At 33.4% G+C, this 20,837-nt stretch overlaps 1 protein-coding gene across 3 annotated transcripts in view; it reads right to left on the bottom strand.

Moving 5' to 3' along the window:
* Positions 1-4,493: 4,493 nt before the first annotated feature.
* Positions 4,494-20,837, bottom strand: part of LOC137399946 (uncharacterized) — a 34,922-nt gene continuing 18,578 nt past the window's right edge. For all 3 annotated transcript variants that reach the window (XM_068086215.1, XM_068086214.1, XM_068086213.1), the window contains 8 exons: positions 20,771-20,827; positions 18,398-18,528; positions 17,257-17,362; positions 13,467-13,566; positions 13,008-13,140; positions 9,652-9,841; positions 7,235-7,342; positions 4,494-4,950 (listed from right to left, as the gene is read on the bottom strand). In XM_068086215.1, coding sequence (XP_067942316.1) covers positions 4,732-4,950; positions 7,235-7,342; positions 9,652-9,841; positions 13,008-13,140; positions 13,467-13,566; positions 17,257-17,362; positions 18,398-18,528; positions 20,771-20,827 — 1,044 coding nt within the window. In that variant the 3' untranslated portion in view covers positions 4,494-4,731. The remainder of the gene's footprint in view (positions 4,951-7,234; positions 7,343-9,651; positions 9,842-13,007; positions 13,141-13,466; positions 13,567-17,256; positions 17,363-18,397; positions 18,529-20,770; positions 20,828-20,837) is intronic.

Here is a 20,837-nt window from a genome sequence, read left to right as displayed (position 1 = left end):
AGTGATTTAAGTTAATAATACAAGCTAAGGAAGTCATTTTTTATTAATTGCTAGTGTGAAGAAATAAAAGATGGTTGATAATTTTGTGCTTAGTACAAGCTAAAAGAAGTTTCATCTATTTTGCATTATCCTAACAAGAAGCTGTCTGTTCAGCGGAAAGAGCGACATTTGTAATTGGTTCTAGCAACCCTGCATTCTTTTATGATATTATTCCAATTCCCGGTCCAAATTCTTAGCTTTGCACGGCTAATAGAATAATGACCTAATAAGTTTGAGTAACTTACCTGAAAAGCTAGATCTTTTCTAAAATCTTTACTAAAACAATGCCAACGTTTTTGGGCCAGCTTAACAATCGTTACACATAAATATCAACAGTGCTAGTTATTAACCTCAAGCAAGTGCTTCAAGCATCTTAACTAATGTAATGACTATTAACCAAATGAATCCATTGTATTCCACGCAGTTTAATGGTTAAGTTTGCCCATGAAGATCTGTAGGTTCAGAGATCAAATCCAGTGCCGAGCGTATTTTTTATTGCTAGATTTTAATTACTATTGCTGCACACAGGGTTCAACAAGACGACAAAAAGACTTTTGACAAAAAACTGAATGTCCTTCCATTGAGAGCTTCAGTAAAAAGTAAAAATATCTTATATTTTTTTCACTTTTGCTGTTTTATGTGCTTTTCAATTTGTCAGCAGACACTCAATGTTTAAGGATGTGCTATGATAGCAATAAAACAGCTCTGCACAAAGGGTGAACTATTAGAAATCAAAGAATTAATAATTATTTTATGGCTCAGATCATAACTTTTTGAGCTTTTGGAAACAGTTTTTTATAGTTTAAACAAATTTTCATCTTTACCTTGTTTTCGTATTTTAAATTTTCATTTGTCTATTCAACTTTTTCAACAAAAACTATATCAAACTGTTTGCTTTGTAAGAAATAAAAACTGTGAAAACAATTTATTCAGAAAACTTCAAAGGTTAAAGGTCAAAGGTTAAATCAACTCTCACTAAACTTGCTCAACTAAGAATTGTCTGTTGTACGAAAATTCACAAAGAAATACGTGAAATGATGACTGGTAATTCATCGGTCCTTAGTTTATGCTTTTATTAGCTAAAATTGGCCAATATAAAACAGACATTTTAAGAGCATTAGGTGTCTAATTATTAAAAAATATAACCAAATCTTTTATAAAAATGCGTAGGCAAATATTTTTGCCTACGCCTTATGCAGGGCTCTGGAAAAAGGGATACAACTGTTATTATAGTAAAGGTTGTCTGCAATAGAAAATTATCCTAGCCTAAAGTATTGAAAGCCAAAAGCCATGTGGTCAGCCAAATAAGCTAAAAATAAAATATCACTCTCATTTTAAAAAATTATTGGATAAATGCAAAAGGTTTACAAAACAACACTAGCAAAACAATTAAAGCTCTATACCATAAGTAATAACTTTCTATAGACTGGGAAGCCAAGATGTTTACTTATATTATTATAGCCCATTCAAGGAGTAAAATGCAAGTAAGTTAGGCATGAAAGTCACAATTCAAGTTACAACTATTCAAGTTAAGAAGATTATCAAATACAATTTGATACCGTGCAAAAAACTTACTATTAATATAAATCCTCTGTGTGATGATAAAATAATAAAAATAATGTAATAATAAATAATAAAATATGATAAAATATAATAATAAAATATATTATCATGTGTGTTGTTTATTTACTGGTCTAGAACCAGGCAATTGTTACACAATTAGAACGCTGTACGATGCACTCAATGTGATGTTTTCATAACTACTATGCACAAACAGTAAGAGGCTTAATGATGTTTATGACTCATGAAGTTCTAGAAAGTTCCCTTTTTATCACTATATAAAGGTGACCATATATCATACAGTGTTTAGAATTAACCAATGAAGGTAATATAAGTCGGTATACACAGTTGAAGTCATGTGAATAAAAACCCAAAGGCGAAAACTCCAGAGTGATACAATAACAGTTGATAAGTATATAAAAATTTATCTTTTATTGTTATCTACTCTCATTTGTCCAAAAATGATATTTTGCATCCTTATCAGTTTGGTTTCAGAAAAAAGTCATTCGCGCACTGTTGCTATTCATAAACTAATCTCAGACTGTGGGGATCTAAAAACCAGAGGTTAAAGGATTTCCATAATGTTTTTGGATTTCAGCAAAGCTTTTGACTGTGTCAATCACAAAATATTATATCATAAACTGAATTTTGCTGGTTTTAGAAATAAATCGTTGCAAATACTTCAATCCTATTTTCACAAAAGGCACCGAAAGGTTGTCATGAATGACAAGGAATCATTGACACAAGAAATAGATGTTGGTGTTCCACTGTGGTCAGTTACTGTTCCTGTATTATTTTTAATATATATAAATGATCTTCTTAGACTTATTCCAAGAGGCTTTGCCTACGCCGATGATACTGTTTTATAAGTTATTAACAAGATGTGCAACTTCTTAAGGCAAACTGCAATCTCATCATGCCAATTATCAGCAACTGGTGTACCTCAAATCATATGACAATCAATTTACAAAAATCACACTTTCTTCTTGATAATACTGATGAAAACCTTTGAAACAGCTTTACTCTTTAGTTTAACAGTCAATCCATCACTTATAGATATGAGACAAAATTGTTAGGATTTGTATTGACAGATCGACTCTCTTGGAATAATCATGTCAACACTATTTGTAGTAAGGTCAAGAAGTCATTGACTCTGCTCCAGTTTTGCAGGCCATACATGAACTCAAAATCTGCTATTGCATTTTATTTGTGAGTTTATATTTTGCCATATTGTTTATGGTATCCACATTTATTATAATCTATCTCCAAGATATGTTACTAAGGATTTATTTTTGTTGCAAAAAAGAGCATATCGACTCATTGCAAATCTACATCATATTCCTGCATATATTATTCTAACAAATGATCTTTCCATCTTCTTACTTTGCCTATGCTAATATTTATTTTACTTCAATTCAATGTTTCAAGATTTTTCATGGTTTGTGTCCTTGTTTTTTACATGACAGTTACAGGTTCTCAACTCATTTCAACTTATGTGATATGAACAAATTGCATACAATCACTAACAATAATTTTGAAAATGTCATTGCCAGCTGCTTTAACAATCTTCCACCAAATATCCGTTCTCTTAGAAAAGAAAGGCATTTTAAGCACTATTTGTCAAACTATTTATTCAAATTTAATGACTAACAGGTTGCTTTTTTTCTTTTTTTGTTTTTGTTTTACTATTGTTGTATGGCCGAAGTTGAAAAACATTTCTATTTGTGGAATTAAATTAGTGCCAATAAAGTACTATATTATTATGATGTGATTATGATTATAACTACTATTATTTATTATGATTATAACCACTATTATTCATTATGATTATAACTACTATTATTCATTATGATTATAACTACTATTATTCATTATGATTATAACTACTATTATTCATTATGATTATAACTACTATTATTTATTATGATTATAACCACTATTATTCATTATGATTATAACTACTATTATTCATTATGATTATAACTACTATTATTCATTATGATTATAACTACTATTATTCATTATGATTATAACTACTATTATTCATTATGATTATAACTACTATTATTCATTATGATTATAACTACTATTATTCATTATGATTATAACTACTATTATTCATTATGATTATAACTACTATTATTCATTATGATTATAACTACTATTATTCATTATGATTATAACTACTATTATTCATTATGATTATAACTACTATTATTCATTATGATTATAACTACTGTTATTCATTATGATTATAACTACTATTATTCATTATGATTATAACTACTATTATTCATTATGATTATAACTACTATTATTCATTATGATTATAACTACTATTATTCAGTATGATTATAACTACTATTATTCATTATGATTATAACTACTATTATTCATTATGATTATAACTATTATTATTCATTATGATTTAAATGGTGTGATTATGTATTTTCCTATCCGATGCAATTCAAATCTTGCTAACAATAATTATCATTACAGATATTTTATACAACATGATTAAAAATTGTATGAAATAATTGTTAGGTCACAATTAAATAAGCGATGGAAAATTACATCAGTGACAAAAAGCTAACATATACTTAGAAGCAAAGGCGTTCACTGAAAGTAACACGGCACATTTTTAATGAGTAGAAATACGAGTAAAGGTGCTAACGAGGTCATCAAAATGCATATTGAGATTTATGGAATAACTTAGTATTGCAAAAAAATGAGACCTGGCTGGAGTAAGATAATTTCCAGCTAACAATGCAGTAAAAGCTTGTTAAAATGGAAGGCAGAATTGATTAAGAAAAACCAAAAAATTTGAGAGAGCTTAATGTTTGCTACTGTCACTAAGAGTCAGTATTATAGGTTGCCACTAAGAGTAAGTATGATTGGTTTTTACTCTCACTAAGAGTAAGTATGATTGGTTATTACTCTCACTAAAAGTAAGTATTATTGCTCATTAGTATTAGCAATAATAACACACATATTCTTTTATTTTTTATAACTGCAAATTTTATTACTAACATAAGAAACATTGATGGACAAATCATTTCAAAAAACCTAGAAATTCTTATAAATGTTGAAAAGATTCAATACAACTTTGTCTAAAACATTCTCAGCATATGGTTAGGTTCGTGTAACAGAAAACAGCCATTTTTCATCACCTAATAACTGTGCTAGCTGCTGATTATACGGTTCATAGAAATCATCTAACAGTTGTTGAGTAGATGGTAACACTGGGTTTTTAATACCAGCATTTACTATTTTCTTCTCTGCTGCCGGTAACTTCACTAGTTGGTCTGGCAGCTCAAAAAATCCTTCCGTTATTGTCTTCGTGACATTTGCCTATATAAATAAAATGCAATCAGTATTAGACAAATTTAACTTTACCAAAATATCTACACAGTAATTTTAATTATTTGAAACAGATTAAAGACAATAAAGATGCCAAACATTCAAATTAGCAGAGGCTTCATAAAAAATGTCGCTTTGTTTAATTCCTATTTCTATTTACTTCGAGGTGATTTGTCAATTTCCCTCATCAACAAAACTATCTTACAAAAGTGTTGCACAGCAGTTAAAAATGCATTTGAATTTAGCAAAACTTATTTTCTTAATTGGTTTTAGATTAGTCTGGCAGTTATGGTTGGTCAGTCATAAAACCAGGACATTCTTTTAGCGCGACATATGCTTAAAAGCGCAAAAATATTTATGCATTGCTTACTGAATCAAGCTTATCAAAGCTTTGTTTAAAAACATTGGTTTTTGATGCTATCTTTGAAGATACTAGCTGTGCTATCCAGCGTTGCCCGCGTAATAGAAGAGTATTTGGACAGAAAATTGATTTGTATTTAACGTATTACAACATTTGCCATTCTAACTTTCAAACTACATATCATGAGAAAAATTTTCGTCTTATAAACAATGAGAAGTACTGAGAGTTTTGCTATTAGGCAGTTTAATAATGTGAGCGAACAGCTTCTCGTGACGTTATGCTATGACCCGCGTCACTCGTTAGCAGCCTAAAGCAGTTAGACATTGCTCTGATATAATGCCTTATATTGGCTGGATAGCAGTTTGACTTCCATAGTCCAGTGGGCTAGGCATAAGACTTGTGAAGGGCTTGGTCCAAGATCAAATCCTCTTTGGTGTGGAATATTTCTTTCAAGATTTTAAGATCTATAGCCGGATTTCTGACACATGGACACACGGACTTAGAAAAATTAATATAGATGAACATACCCACGAAACTTTACCTAGTTTTATCAGAATGAATCGGTATTATTATATCTATCACGATTGTTTTTAGTGTTTGAGTACATCTAACATCCAGAATTTTCCAACATTAAAATTGACAATACTCGATCGCGGGTAAAGCGCTAAAAAAAATCACATGACAAACTGATGACGGTATTTCTCAATGGTCTCGGTCTCGGTCTCTCTCTCTCTTTATTGATATTGGCTATTACGTTCTAGTTGCCATGTTACAGGTTATTATTTTGTTGGCCTCTTTTTCCCGAAGTGAAATTATAGCAACTTAATAGCACTTTCATTTGACTTAGAGCTTTTAACCGCGATCAAGTTTTGTAATTTAAATCTTGAAACAATCTAACAGTCAGGTCATTTCAAACCTCAAAAGCAATTGTAAATGATGAAAAAATGACGATACATTCGAACAAAATCTTCTAAAGAGATAAGTTTTTAAATTTCTATAAGCTCAGAGAATATTGTATAAGTGAGTTAGAGGATTAAAGGTTATAGTTTAAGGGATGTATAATTGTTCGTAGATCTAATCGAGTGCTCAACTTGCTACAGCATAACTACCGAAGTTTGTACAGTCTGTGCTCTAGGTCAAACAGTCGATAAATAATCTAACCACTGCGCTCTGTCTAACCTAAAGGCCCTGCAAGAGATATTCTCACGGTTGTATGCAAAATGCGTGGAAATGTCCAGGCTAGTCCATATTATTAGCCATAGAGAGAGTAAGGATTATTATGCTGGAAAGATGCTATGCTGGGGAGATTATTTTGTGAGACATTCACTGTTTTTTCTTATGATTAACTCTTTAACTGATATGGCTCAGCACAGCAATTTTGTGTGGCCAAGAGCCACGTGATGCGGCTTTATTAGACTTCAAACAAGCCATTTCTGATTGGTTAGTAGATAATCAATTACCCTGTCGTATATTTGTACTTCGGCAAAAGAGAACAACTATCTGCATGTGTTGAGTCAATAGAAAATATGCTTGCAACCCATTCTGAGCGCAACTTCGCTTTGCAAAATTATTTTGTCGCATTTGCTTCTTAGCGATGACAAGCCGTGTCAGATGCATTAGAGCTACAAATTTTAGATATATGGAAGTCGGGTGATCTTTATTATTTGTCTGATTAATTTGGTATTAAACCATTTTAGAGATCTTGTGGTTCAAAAGTAACAACGGATTTATCCCCGTCCTTGTCAAATATTCAGTTTCACCCAGTATATAATTATATCTTGGTAAGAAAACTAAAATTAAGTACATGTATGTTACTGAATCTACAAAGCCCCTCAAAAGTCATAACTTGTAACAAACCATCATATATGCAGTTATAATAATAAAATATATCATTAGCAAGATATTCAGACTCACTGTTTTCTTGCTGTACTCTTCAGTAGTGACGAATAAGAACTGGTCTGTAGGTATAAATCTGAAGGCTTCTTGAATATACACAACATATAAACTGTGCACCAACAGTGCCTAAAATAGAAACATGTTTGTTTTTTTTTTAAACTAATAGTGGCTATTGATCCGCAAAGTTGTCATGGGCATGAAAAATTACAAAAACATTAAAGGATAACTGTAAAAACCAAGTATTAGTGTACTAACCGTAGCAGTAGGTAATAGTACAGATTGAGTTTAATTAAGGATCTGGTGTAATTTCAACCAAATATACCAGATTTCTACGTAATTTTTAAATGTATGGAAAAATTCAACTAAAAAATGCTATGGCACTATGTAGCGTGGTAGCTGTATAGCATCGTAAATATATAGCTATGACGCTATGCAGCTATATCAAAACCGCTCGAATTGAGAACAGGATTATTCAGAAATTGTATGCTCAATTTTTCATTCATAAAAGCAGAGTATGGGCTAATAGATTTTAAACATGACTTTGAGAATAGCTGAGTTTTATGGACACGTTTTTAAATTTTCAATTAAAGCACTATAGTAAAACCTTAACATGCGTATACCACGCGTTTAGGTTTCCATTTAGCTGGGAAATTTATGTCGATCATGCTAAGCTATAAATATATTGCTGCATCCAGAGGTTTTCATGATTATTCATCGATTTAGAGGTCTTTGGTCAACAAAAATTTGTGGTAAAGCCTGAGTTTTTTCGACGTAAAGAACTGCAGGAGAGATTTTTGCAAGGACGATGCCACGCCAAATTTTAAACAACTTGGCCAAGCTTGAATACTTTTGTAAAGAAGTCTGATAAATTGGCACTGGACTTACATGTAACTCAAAGCTCCGGCAATGATTTTAAAAAGGTTTAAAATCATTTTAAAATTTTAAAAAGGTTAAAAGGCACTGGTATTGAACTCGAAACCACCAGTTCTGCAGACAGGCGAGCTAACCACTACATTACATTGTTCTCATCATACTGTGAAATACTTGTGAAACTACTATCAGCCTGAAAAAAATGACTACTGTGGCTATCTAACTGCTATAGGTCAGTCGTTAAATGTAGCGTCAAGCTCATGGCTCGTATTATGGTTAATATTTAGACTAGGTTAAGTTACTTGCTTAAATTACTCAAGTTTATTGAGTAATGATTTTATTCCTCATGCAATGCCAAGCATTTAGTTAATTTTTACTATAAAAAGCCATGTATCTGAAACCACCTTGACATTTGTATGTTCGTGCATCTGAAGTCACGTTTACAGGTTTGGAAAAGGGATTACATTATTTGGGGATCTAACCTGTAACAAAATGGTTGGCCGCCTTTTACCAGCACAATTCTTTTACCTTCACTTGTTTTAAAATTACTAGTACCTTAGAAATCTGGTGCACTATAAGAGGTCACCATGTGTAGTACCTATACGCACACTTATTCCTAAATATGTATAGAAAAATGGTAAATTGGCGCAGATGCTTGCAGACTTGGCTGCAAAACCAATGTTTTTCCCCAACATTTAAGCATGGCTTCAGGCATATGGACAAAACGATGATGTCCTTATTACAGAACATTTGTGCAAATGCTTGTTCTTTGTGTATTGTTGACTCATCTGCCATATTCTCATAGCATACCAGGCTGACAGGGTAGGCTACTGGTAACTAAGCATATTGACAGGGTGGCTTGCTGTCTGTCGAAAATCGAATGTGACTTGCATTTTACGGATGCATGCTTGAATCGAGCGGTATGGTATAAAAGAGTTGACCCAGTTCTCAATATCTACCATTTCCGGAACTATCAGATTAACCTGAACGGATGCCTTTGCATCCTGTCCAGACTGACAGAGCCAGGTAGTCAATCATTTTATTTGCCCAATGTGCAAAAGACACATATTTAGTAAGCCCGCGTTGTCAGCGTAGAGCACGAGGCCTCCGAGTTATGGTCTAGATCCGAAAGACTAAGCAATTTATTTTTGAAAGCTTGCTGAGAACTTTTTGTCAGATTTGCATTAAGCAGGACTGGAACCACCAACCACATGTGTGACAGTCAAAGACAACACCACCAGGCCACCCTGACACCTACTGACAGGGCACTGGTAACTAATCATACTGAAAAGGTACTGGTAACTAATCAGACTGACCGGGTACTGGTGACTAATCATACTGACAGGGTACTGGTAACTAATCATACTGACAGGGTACTTCACAAATCATAAACGCTTTGTGAATAATATGAAAGCTAATATCAAATATTATATACTGCTTATTTATTGGTATAGATTACTTGCCTTTTTTCGAACCACTTTTTGCTAGTGTAGAAAGTAGATACGCCACAAATCGTTAACTAAGCAACCATGCAATAAAAACGTGAGAATTATTCAAAACCTTACATTCATATCTCCGTCTATGCCATCAGTAAGATATGAGCAGTAGGTCACATCATGATCAGTGATACATTTCTTTAGTTTAGTGAGACAGTCTCTTATGACTCTGTCAACAAACTCAGCTGTGAACTCTTTATGAGCCATGTTTGTATATATTAATTTCTCTCGGTGCCAGTGGAATAGATAAGATATAGCTCTGGAACACAAAAGTAAATGAGTATGACATTATCGGTTCCAGACAGTATGTATCTGTAACATAAGGGTAATAGTAACAGTTATGGTAAGGCTCTGCCAGAAAGACAGCTTATCTATCATCTATGATGCATATATGATACAACTTATGTATCATGCATGCTGTATGTAATAGATATACAGCGTATATGAAAGCGTATAAATGTTCATTAGAAGCAAGCTCATCATAGGGAAGGCAAATCAGAATTTGAAAGCTTTAGTAGTCAGAAATTGTAATTTTATCATCTTAGAAAGAAGAGAAAGTCATAAACTCCCATTTAAAATATGTAGTACACTAACATCTGCTTACTTTGTGGTTCACAACCTTACAGAATGAAAGTATAAATAGTACGTCTAAAAAATAAAAATAAAATATAAAGAACAAAAGAAAATAAAAAAGAATAAGTAGAAAGAGAACAGAACTAAAATTAATAAATCTCTCTCATACTCTTGCCCAATGAGATCTTTCCACAATCATGCTATCTGAAAAGCAAAACTCACTAGATGCCATTTTGTAGCAGAAATACAAACCTTCGTTTTTGTATAAGCATTCCTGGATGTGAAAAAAAATTTTAAGTTACATAAGCTCACCAGACAAGAACCGGACAATAAAGAAAAACAGCGGCGTTACCTTGACATGGATACCGTAGGAACCATGAAATTAGGCAAATTGTTTACAGAGATTATCGTGAGAGAATGACGGAAGTTCGAGCAAAGAATAATTGATGTGAGAAACTTGCAGTTTGTGCCATCAGCGGCAATGCAGGCTAAAAACAGTTGGTGTAAAGCAACCTGTCTGCTACTCGAGACTTCATTTATTTTTATATGAAATCAACCCATCTAGTAGCATGCAGCATTACTTTACTACTTCTTGGCTTAGCTTTTAAAATATACTAATTAAAAACATTCAGAAAAAAATCTATATCAAAAACATAAATCTCTCATACTCTTGTCTAATGAGATCTCTAAACGAGCTTCATTGTGATACCAGTCTCGGCAGTTCGCTGTTTCCTGTTACGTTTTGTGAAGAGTTAAAGTGCAAAGTGATTGTCACACCTTTAAGTATGCCTCTTAAACACTCCCCACATTTGCTATTGTATAATGAAGCTAAAGTAAAGGGAAACCTTACAATTTAAAAAATATTACTTTACTAGACGCTAACTGGTTTTTTATTTACCATATACAATAATTACCGTTTCAGGTTTTGAACTTCACATCCCGGGAAAAGTGTTTTTCTGCAGTTCAAATAAATTAAAAGAAAAAATAAACAATGAGTACATAGAAGTGCATGCAAAAGGGTTACTGTGGCAACAGAAGCCCGTTGTATTTAAAGTTCTGGTTAACGGCTAATAGAAAAGTCTTCGCGCTAAAAACTTATTCCTATTGAACATATACAACATTTACCATTCTAACGTTTAAACTTCATATTTAAGAGAAAATATTTTTGTGCGATTCAAATAAATTAAGAGAAAACAAACAATGAATACATAGAAGACCGTGTCTAAAAAGAGTTACTGTTGAAGCAGAAGCCTGTTGTACAGTCATACCTCTACATACGAGTGTCTCAACATACGAAAAACTCAGGATGCGAGCTGAGTTTCCAGCAAGTTTCTTCTTCGAGATACAAGTAATAGTTGAGATATGAGCATACCAGACAGTTCTCCATGGCTACGACACAATATGGCAAAGTATGCCGAAAGGCCTCTTTTGAAAACAACATCACTCGGTCTTTTTCTTCGAATCAGTTAGACAAAAGTTTTTAAAAGGTTGGCTACTGGCTATAGTGAACGTAAGGTAAAACGCAACTAAATGGAAACAGAGATTTAAAATAAGATAAAAAAAACTTGAGTAAGTTTAGTAAAAAATTAAAACTTAGCTTCAAGTGTGTGTTTAGTAAGCTAAAGTCATTCAAGTTTAATTGGCAGTTTCTATTACAAAGGATACCAATTGTTTATATTACTGAATGCGTTGCTCCCAAGTCTCTGATATCCACACTGTCTGTCTCAAAAGTAAAAACTCCATAAAGGAGTGTATAGAGTGGTGTAACATTTTATTGCAGATCATAACCACTAAATGGGTATTTCTTATTTTTAAGCGCATGAACTCAATTACAACAATTAAAAACAAGTTTTTCTACTGTAATACTGATATCGTGTTTAGGTGTTTTTTCATGGTAAGCTAACGATTAATTTGTACTTAGATATTTATATAGGAAATACCGCCTTAAGATGTAAGTAAAGTAGCATACGACGTCAGTCCCAGAATGCATTAAGCTCGTATGTCGAGGTATGACTGTAATCATAATTTTGATGGATGATACTGGTACCTCTCAATACTAATACAATTTTAAAAATGATAAATCGGATTTTCCTTGTCTGACACTTTGTCTGACTAAACAGAGAGATAGAGAGTGTAGAGGCAATTCCACAATGCAAAATTCAAAAGCATTCAGAATCTACAGATTCACAAAACCAGAAAGATAAGTGTAACGGCACATTTCAAATTGCAACAGCACATCTAAAAACAACAATTAAAAAAAACAATAATAAAAAATTAGCTTTAAAAAACTTTTTTAAAATAAGAATTGCAAACAGTAATATTAACAATAAACAGTGTACACTTGGTGTAGGCAGTCACAAAAAGGGTATACAGTATATGGTAAGAGTGATGGAATGATAAGAACGGCTTAGTTTTGGGATTATGCGTGCTTGTTGAGAGACTTCCAAATTTAATTTGGCGAGTTCAAATTTTTTGCTAAGACGATTTTTTTGTTTCTAAGACCATTGCTATAGCTGGACAAACGAATGACAGACAAACATAGAGATTTATAAATAGATGAACAAGTGAGGCAATCGTAACCTAAATCAGTTTCTATGTTATATATGTTTGCTTTTTTTCGGCGTTGACCGTTCCAATTTATCTTAAAACACTGTTGGACATGCATCAATAAACGCAATATAATATATATTCCAATTCACAACGTAAAATGGTCAAGGCAAACTAGAAGTAACATGACTTTGCCATTTTCAACAAACAATGAGAAGCATTCCTGGTTAATTGTTTGCCTTCAACCAGAATTAGATTAGCCAATTGTAGTCTCTTCACAAAATACATTGAGATTATTTGCTTACCTATCAGTAGGATTTCGCAGAAGAGCAAAGTACTTGGTGGTATTCATTGCCATATAACCAAGGTACTGCATAGGGGAAACTAATGTTATGTGTGTAGCATTCACCTCAATCTTCTTGCTCATGACCAAGTTTCCTACAAACACAGCAAATAGCTAAAAGTGTGTGTCAAGGCATGGTTTATAAAATTTCATTTTCCAAAATTTCAGACCGAATAACCTATTAAATGCATATTAATAATCTAATCTGAGTGTGTCCAATATACAACCAAATAAAGTGTTGACTGATTTAATCTTAAAAACAAAAGAATGTCTCCACTAACATTGACAATGTTTGCTGAGGTTTAAATCTAAACAATTTTACAGCACTCAGATCCAAATGAGTCGAGTTTTTTGGTTTACATCAGTTTACGGTAATATGAAAAGAGCAAATTTACAGTAGTAACTAGTGCGGTACACCAACCTGGACCACATGCAAAATAACCATTCTTTATAGAGGAATCTTCTTTAAAACAGTGTTGGAAGTATTCCGTGGGACATTTTATTTTCCCCATGTAGATGTCCTGTAAAATGCAATTACCACGAAACGATTATTCTATTTTGCCCTTTATTGTATGATGCACTCAACAATTGTATTGTTGTCTTTTGATCCTTTGTAAAAAGAGTCGGTAGTTTGAAGTCATTATTGTATAAAATTTTCTTTTTTGCATTTATGACACTGTGAGGCAATACTCTTTTTTGCCTTTCTCTTGTGGCAACATATGTAAAATATTAATATATAAAAATAAATTATAGACCGCAAATTGAAGTTTATATATTCATATTATATATCTATATATATATATATATATATAATTCATATACTTTATTTATATTGCATATATAATATTATATGTATTAAATGCCTATAAATATATATAAATTTAAATATACATGTATATGTATTTATATATGTGTATATATGTATATAAATATATATAGATTTATATCTATATATATATATCTATATATATATAAATATGAATCTCAAAGTTCATGTTCGATTTTGTCCAGCTATAGCTAAGAAAATTCAGTCATTAAATATTCACTTCATGCTGAATTTGATCTCAGAACCTCTCATTCACCAGAGAAATGTCTTACGAATTAAGCTACGCAAAATTGATGGATTCCTTTGGGCAATACATTTCGCTATGTGGGTGAAAACACGCATAATGCTCTGCACGGCGCAATGTCATGCAATGCTTTCATAGCTCTTATTGGTAAGTATTGAAAAGTAGTAGCTTACTCAAATTAGCCAGGGGCAATGTGCCAAGCATATGGCAAGCGGCAAAAAATTACATTACCTGTCAATTTTGATAAGCTGGTTGTTAATACCAATGCAATGCCGAGAATTTTGCTGGTAACTACATATATATATATATATATATAGATATATATATATACACATATATATACACATACATATACATATACATATACATATACACATACATATACACATACACACATGCACACATGCACACATGCACACATACAGCAAATAGCTAGAAGTATGCGTCAAGGCACGCTTTATAATATCGTTAGTGTTTCTCATATTTCATCAATTTTAAACTCGATGTAAGGATTGTAGCGATGTTAGCAGCGAATATAAAAAATTGAATTGTTTCCTCACCCCGGATACCCCGTATGGATGGTAAATTCTGCTCTAACTCGGGTCTCCTACCAGAGACCTAGGGTTTGAGCACTCGCCTCAAGATCTTAGCTGTTCCCAATAGCGCACTTTTTTGCAGCTCACCTGAGTTGATTGTTGTTGGTATTTGGGCAAGCCACATTTTATGCGCCGGTGTTATTTCGCCCAGTGCCCCAATGACTACTGGGATTACAGTTGTTCTTACATTCCAGCATTTTTCAATCTCTTCTCCAAAAGGGAGATATTTCTCTACATTTTTTTTCTTTGCTGGCTATATTGTAGTCATTGGGTACTGCTATATCTATTATACTAGCCCTCTTGTTCTCCTTGTCTACCACCACTATATCTGGTTGGCTTGCTAGGACATGCTTGTCAGTTCGGATGTAGAAGTCTCAGAGGATCTTAGCGCGGTCATTTTCATTGACCTTACCAGGAGCTTCCCACCAGTGTTGTGGTTTATTAAGGCCATACTCATCACATAGACTTCTATACACAACACCTGCGACATGATTATGCCGCTCAGTGTTTGCGTTGCAGCGAATATGTTGGTAATGTATCGGGACCGTGATCATTAGGTCCTCGGTTCAAACCCCAACAACTGCACTTTTCTGGTGGTCCTTAGACAAGACCTTTGCTTGTATAACGCCTACAACCTCTATGATGAGTGCAATAACCAAAGCCAAGCCGGCTCGGACGTCGCCCGGTCAAACAAGGTCCGCGCTGCCTGTAGCTGAACCAGGACAAGGCAGTGAAAAATGGGCTACTGGTTCAAAACGGATGAAATGGACTCGGACTGATAACACGGACCTCATGCAGTGCTACTTTATTAGCAGCAAATATATATATATAAATATATATGTATAGATATATATAAATATATGTATATATATTTATATATAAATATATATATATTTATATATAAATTTATATATATTTTTATATAAATATATATATTTATATATATAAATGTATATATTTAATATTTGTAATAATTTATATAAATTTGAGCTTTGCACAAAGGCACTATTAGCCTTTGTGCAAGGCTCATCACTTTTGTGATTTGAGCACTCTGGTGCCAGCACATTGACTTTCTTACAGTCTGTGAGGCAACCTAGTTGTATCATGGCAGGAAGTCAACTCACATTGGTAATGGGATTTGTTTCCCTTGCCTAAGCTCTGAGCTGCACTGATGAGGCTTCAATAGCTGAGACAGTACTGTCTGTAGCATGAGTATATGCTCCCTCACTTCGGTTTGGTTGAGCAGTCTGTGAGAGGTGCGGCACTATTAGCCTTTGTGCAAAGCTCATCACTTTTGTGATTTGAGCACTCTGGTGCCAGCACATTGACTTTCTTAAAGTATGTGAGGCAACCTAGTTGTATCATGGCAGGAAGTCAACTCTCATTGGTAATGGGATTTGTTTCCCTTGCCTAAGCTCTGAGCTGCACTGATGAGGCTTCAATAGCCGAAACAGTACTGTCTGTAGCATGAGTATATGCTCCCTCACTTCGGTTTGGTTGAGCAGTCTGTGAGAGGTGCGGCACTATTAGCCTTTGTGAAAAGCTCATCGCTTTTGTGATTTGAGCACTCTGGTGCCACCACATCGACTTTCTTAAAGTCTGTGAGGCAACCTAGTTGTATCATGGCAGGAAGTCAACATTCATTAGTAATGGGATTTGTGTTCCTTGCCTAAGCTCTGAGCTGCACTGATGAGGCTTAAATAGCCGAAACAGTACTGTCTGTAGCATGAGTATGTATATATATATATATATATATATATATATATATATATATATATATATATATATATATATATATATATATATTTATATATATAAATATATATGTAACTATACAACTAAATCCTTAGATAGAGTTTAAAACAAATGCATTAAATAAAAGTGTGAATAGTACATGCAAAAATACTAAGATTTATACAAGAAAACCAACAGAACGTCCAGCGTTGCATTGATATTAAAAATGAGCTTATAAACAATGATAGCAATGCCACAATTATTAACTCAGTCTCCAAACAATACCACCTGGTATTAGCCTGGGACATTGCCTATGGCTAATTTAAATAAGCTATTTACGGCTCTTACTAATACATAGAATGACGTTGCATAGTAACAGAGAGCGGTAATGTATTTTCAACCACTTAGTGACAAATATCGGCCAATGAATTCATCCGTCTCGCGCAACTCAAATGGTACGGCGTTTGCTTGGTGATCGAGAGGTTCTGAGATCAAATCTGTTGTGATACGGGTTCTTCACTTCAACATTTTAATAGCGTCAACTGGACAATTGATCTACAAACTTTAAAGGTTGACTTGCAACAAAATTCACATTACAGTTATTTAGTATCAAAATATTTACCATGTCTTACTTTGTTGAAAGGTAGGTGCAAAATGTATGGGAATGCGATTACGAGCTCTTAAAAGCTAAAAAACGAACATATATAAACTTAAGTCTATGAACTTAATCTTGAGTCTTGAGCCATCTATAAACTTAAGTCATGATAAAACAAATACAAATTGCTAATGCTAAACATGGCTGAGTACTGACCCGGTGTTTTGAAGCTATGTCACTCCTGTGTGCCATCCATTTTTGAAAATCTGTAGTTCCACTCTTTCTCACTCCTACTAGGTGAAGGTTGGCAGCACAAACAAATCTAAAAGGTGCATCAAGTAGATGAGGACAATATGATAATAGACGACTATTTAAATATTTTCCCAGTATATATTAGTATACCATATATGCAAATGCACACTATATTTTTTTTTCAGTGTATATATTTCTGCAATATATATTTATGACAGATGCTTGTACAGTATATAGGTATGCGAACGCATAATTGTAAATTAAAATATATTTGTGAAAGTTGTATAGTATATATACAGTGTATTATATGTTAATATATTTTATATACTATATATAAAAACTTTATTTGCATTGATCTCATATATTAACAATGTTTTACGAACATTGCTGGCAACAAAATCTCTAAAGGAAAAACATGGCAGAGCTATTTCATTTTCAAATCTTTATGAAGTGGAATAATATACATGTTGATTGTTTCTTAAAGGATAATATATGATATGAAGCATAACTATAATGGAAAATCAGCAAATTTTGCGAAGAACAATGTCGTCAGATAGGCACGTATCTGAAAAATGTCATAGGCCTATGTGATTGACTCTGAAAAATATGATTAGTTGTAAAATTGAAGGACTCGCAGCATCTTGTAGCACGGATGAAGTCAAAATCATGAGTGATATTTAGTAAGCAGTATTCAAAGTAACACCTTAGGCCAATTATTAATCACATTTAATTTGTTGAAATAGTGATCAATACACATCAATAACTTAGATTACAACTGACACCTTGACACCTTACTTGGAATAAGCTGCAGTATAGCGGGTAGTACCTGTTTTTATGAACACAGTCTGCTTCCCATACAAACAGAGATTATACGTTTTCTAGTTCATAACCTTTTAATGCACTATTCACATTGCCTATAAAATCCATTCATATAAATCAAGGTAAATCAAGGAATTTTTCAGCTTTTGGTCATTTTCTATTTTTCGGGACAAATCCAGCCAACAAAAACTTAAAATTTTCAATGTTGTAAATTCAAAAAAGGATCTACTGCTATTTTTTGTGGTAGGCATAGCATTACTGGGTTGCTATGAACTTTGCTTCATACCGAGCGCCGTTTTCATTTTTGGAAGGTGAACTGCACCCCTTGGTATCTGTCGTCTCATACCAACAATGAGCTTTGTACCCAGGCAGATATTCTGGTTTAGGTGAGCAGTCCGACAGATCGAGGTATATTAACTGAAATATGAGAGAGAAAATACAACAAATGGATCAAGAAATATTAACTGAACCTTAAAAAAGCAAATAAAAACGAAATACAAAAATAATGAAGATGCAGACAGAAAGATTATAACATGGTCGTTAGAAGAAGAGATACAGCAGTATTATGATACATTAACTTCAACCATGCAAGCGGATTTGCAGACAGATATGGATACATTAACTGTACCACAAGAGAGGAGATACAGCCATATAATAATATGTTATTAGCAAGAAAAGAGAGGAAAGGGGAAGAGAAGAGCAGAGGGAGGAGAGGAACAGAAGGCAGAAAAGAGGGGGAAAGAGGAGCAGAGTGGGAAAAAGAAGGAGGAGAGAGGAGTAGAAGAGGGGAAAACAAGGGGGAAAGCAAGTGGGGTAGAGAGGAGTAAAGGGAAAAAAGAGGGGGGGGAGAGGAGCAGAGAGGGAAACGAGGGGAGAAAGGGGCAGAGAAAGAAACGAGGGGGAGAAAGGAGCAGAGAAGAAAAAGAGGGGGAGAAAGAGGAGCAGAAGGGGGGAGAGAGAGAAGCAGGGAGAGAATAGAGAGAGGAGCAGAAAGAGAAAAGAGGGGCGACAGAGGAGCAGATGAGAATAGAGGGGCTAGCAGAAGGGTCATATTGTCCTATTAAATCTCCTTGTTCCAATGTATTGACCTACTAAAGCTTTACATGCTGCTTTGGTAGTATATTGAAGTCTTATTCAATATTTTGGTCAGAAATTTCCAGATTTTAAAAACTCAGGCTATACTAGAATATCAGTTGGAAATGGGCCAAGCCACTTTGTCCTTATCTGACATTATCATAGTACATTGCATTTTTTTATTATTTCTCCTCTTGTTATATAGTACAGCAAAGCACTTGGATTTAGTGGAGGATATTTGTTTGTTCTTACATTCTGGGTTCTTACATTCTTACATTCTTACATTCTTACATTCTAGGTTCTTACACTCCTACATTCTTACATTCTTACATTCTTTCATTCTAGGTTCTTACATTCTTACATTCTTGCATTCTAGGTTCTTTTATTATTACATTATTACATACACACAAGGGTTGCCTGTGCTAAACTAAGGTTACCTGTGTTAAACTATGTTTACCTATGTTAAACAAGGGTTACCTATGCTAAACCAAGGTTACCTGTGCTAAACAAATGTTATCTATGTTAAACAAAAGTTACCTATGTTAAACAAGGGTTACCCAAGTTAAACAAGGGTTACCTGTGCTAAACAAGAGTAACCTATGCTGAACAAGGGTTAACTAAGTTAAACAAATGGTTACTTATGTTAAACAAGGGTTACCTGTGCTAAACAAAAGTAACCTATGTTGAGCAAGGGTTACCTATGTTAAGTAAGGGTAACCTATGTTAAACAAGGGTTACTTATGTTAAACAAATGGTTACTTATGTTAAACAAGGGTTACCTATGTTAAACAAGGGTTACCTAAGTTAAACAAGGGTTACCTGTGCTAAACAAGAGTAACCTATGTTGAGCAAGGGTTACCTATGTTAAATAAGCGTAACCTATGTTAAACAAGTGTTACCTATGCTGAACAAGGGTTACCTAAGTTGAACAAATGGTTACTTATGTTAAACAAGGGTTATCTATGTGAAACAAGGGTTACCTAAGTTAAACAAGGGTTACCTGTGCTAAACAAGAGTAACCTATGTTGAACAAGGGTTACCTATGTTAAATAAGCGTAACCTATGTTAAACAAGGGTTACCTATGTTGAACAAGGGTTACATATTCTAAGTAAAGGTAACCTATGTTGAAGAAAGGGTTACCCAAATTAAAAGAGTTCACTAATATATCAATAAAGTTAATGATTTGCTCGGTAAGCAACTGAAATAAATAATTTTCCACTAAAACTTGATAGACTTATTCAATAACTAAGACAACAAATATAGAAAGCGTAGTATGGTAGTTTTTTATTATAAAAATTTTACTTTGTAATTTAGCTTTTTATCATGTAGTTTCAACTCAACTCCTAAGCAAATGTAAGCTATAACGCATCACCCAATCGTGCCACCCCGCCATGTCACCCAGCCGTGTCACCTGAATCATTTTTGATTTTCAATTTGGGTATGAAAACAAATCTAGCATTGGTTGCTCTGATTATATAGCTCCATACTAGATAATATAAAATAATTAAATTAAAACAAGAGCGGTATTGTTGATGACTTGGGGTCATTTCTTTTCAAAGTATAAAGTAGAAATTTCTTACTTACTGAACTTTTAGTAGCCGTTTGACGTTTCAACATCTTTAGGGGATCATATATAGGCTGCTGCAAAACA

Source organism: Watersipora subatra, chromosome 7 (assembly GCF_963576615.1).
Source record: "Watersipora subatra chromosome 7, tzWatSuba1.1, whole genome shotgun sequence".
Classification (NCBI taxonomy): domain Eukaryota; kingdom Metazoa; phylum Bryozoa; class Gymnolaemata; order Cheilostomatida; family Watersiporidae; genus Watersipora; species Watersipora subatra.
The sequence above is the reverse complement of the archived record's forward strand: the minus strand, read 5'-3'. Positions and strand labels throughout refer to the sequence as shown.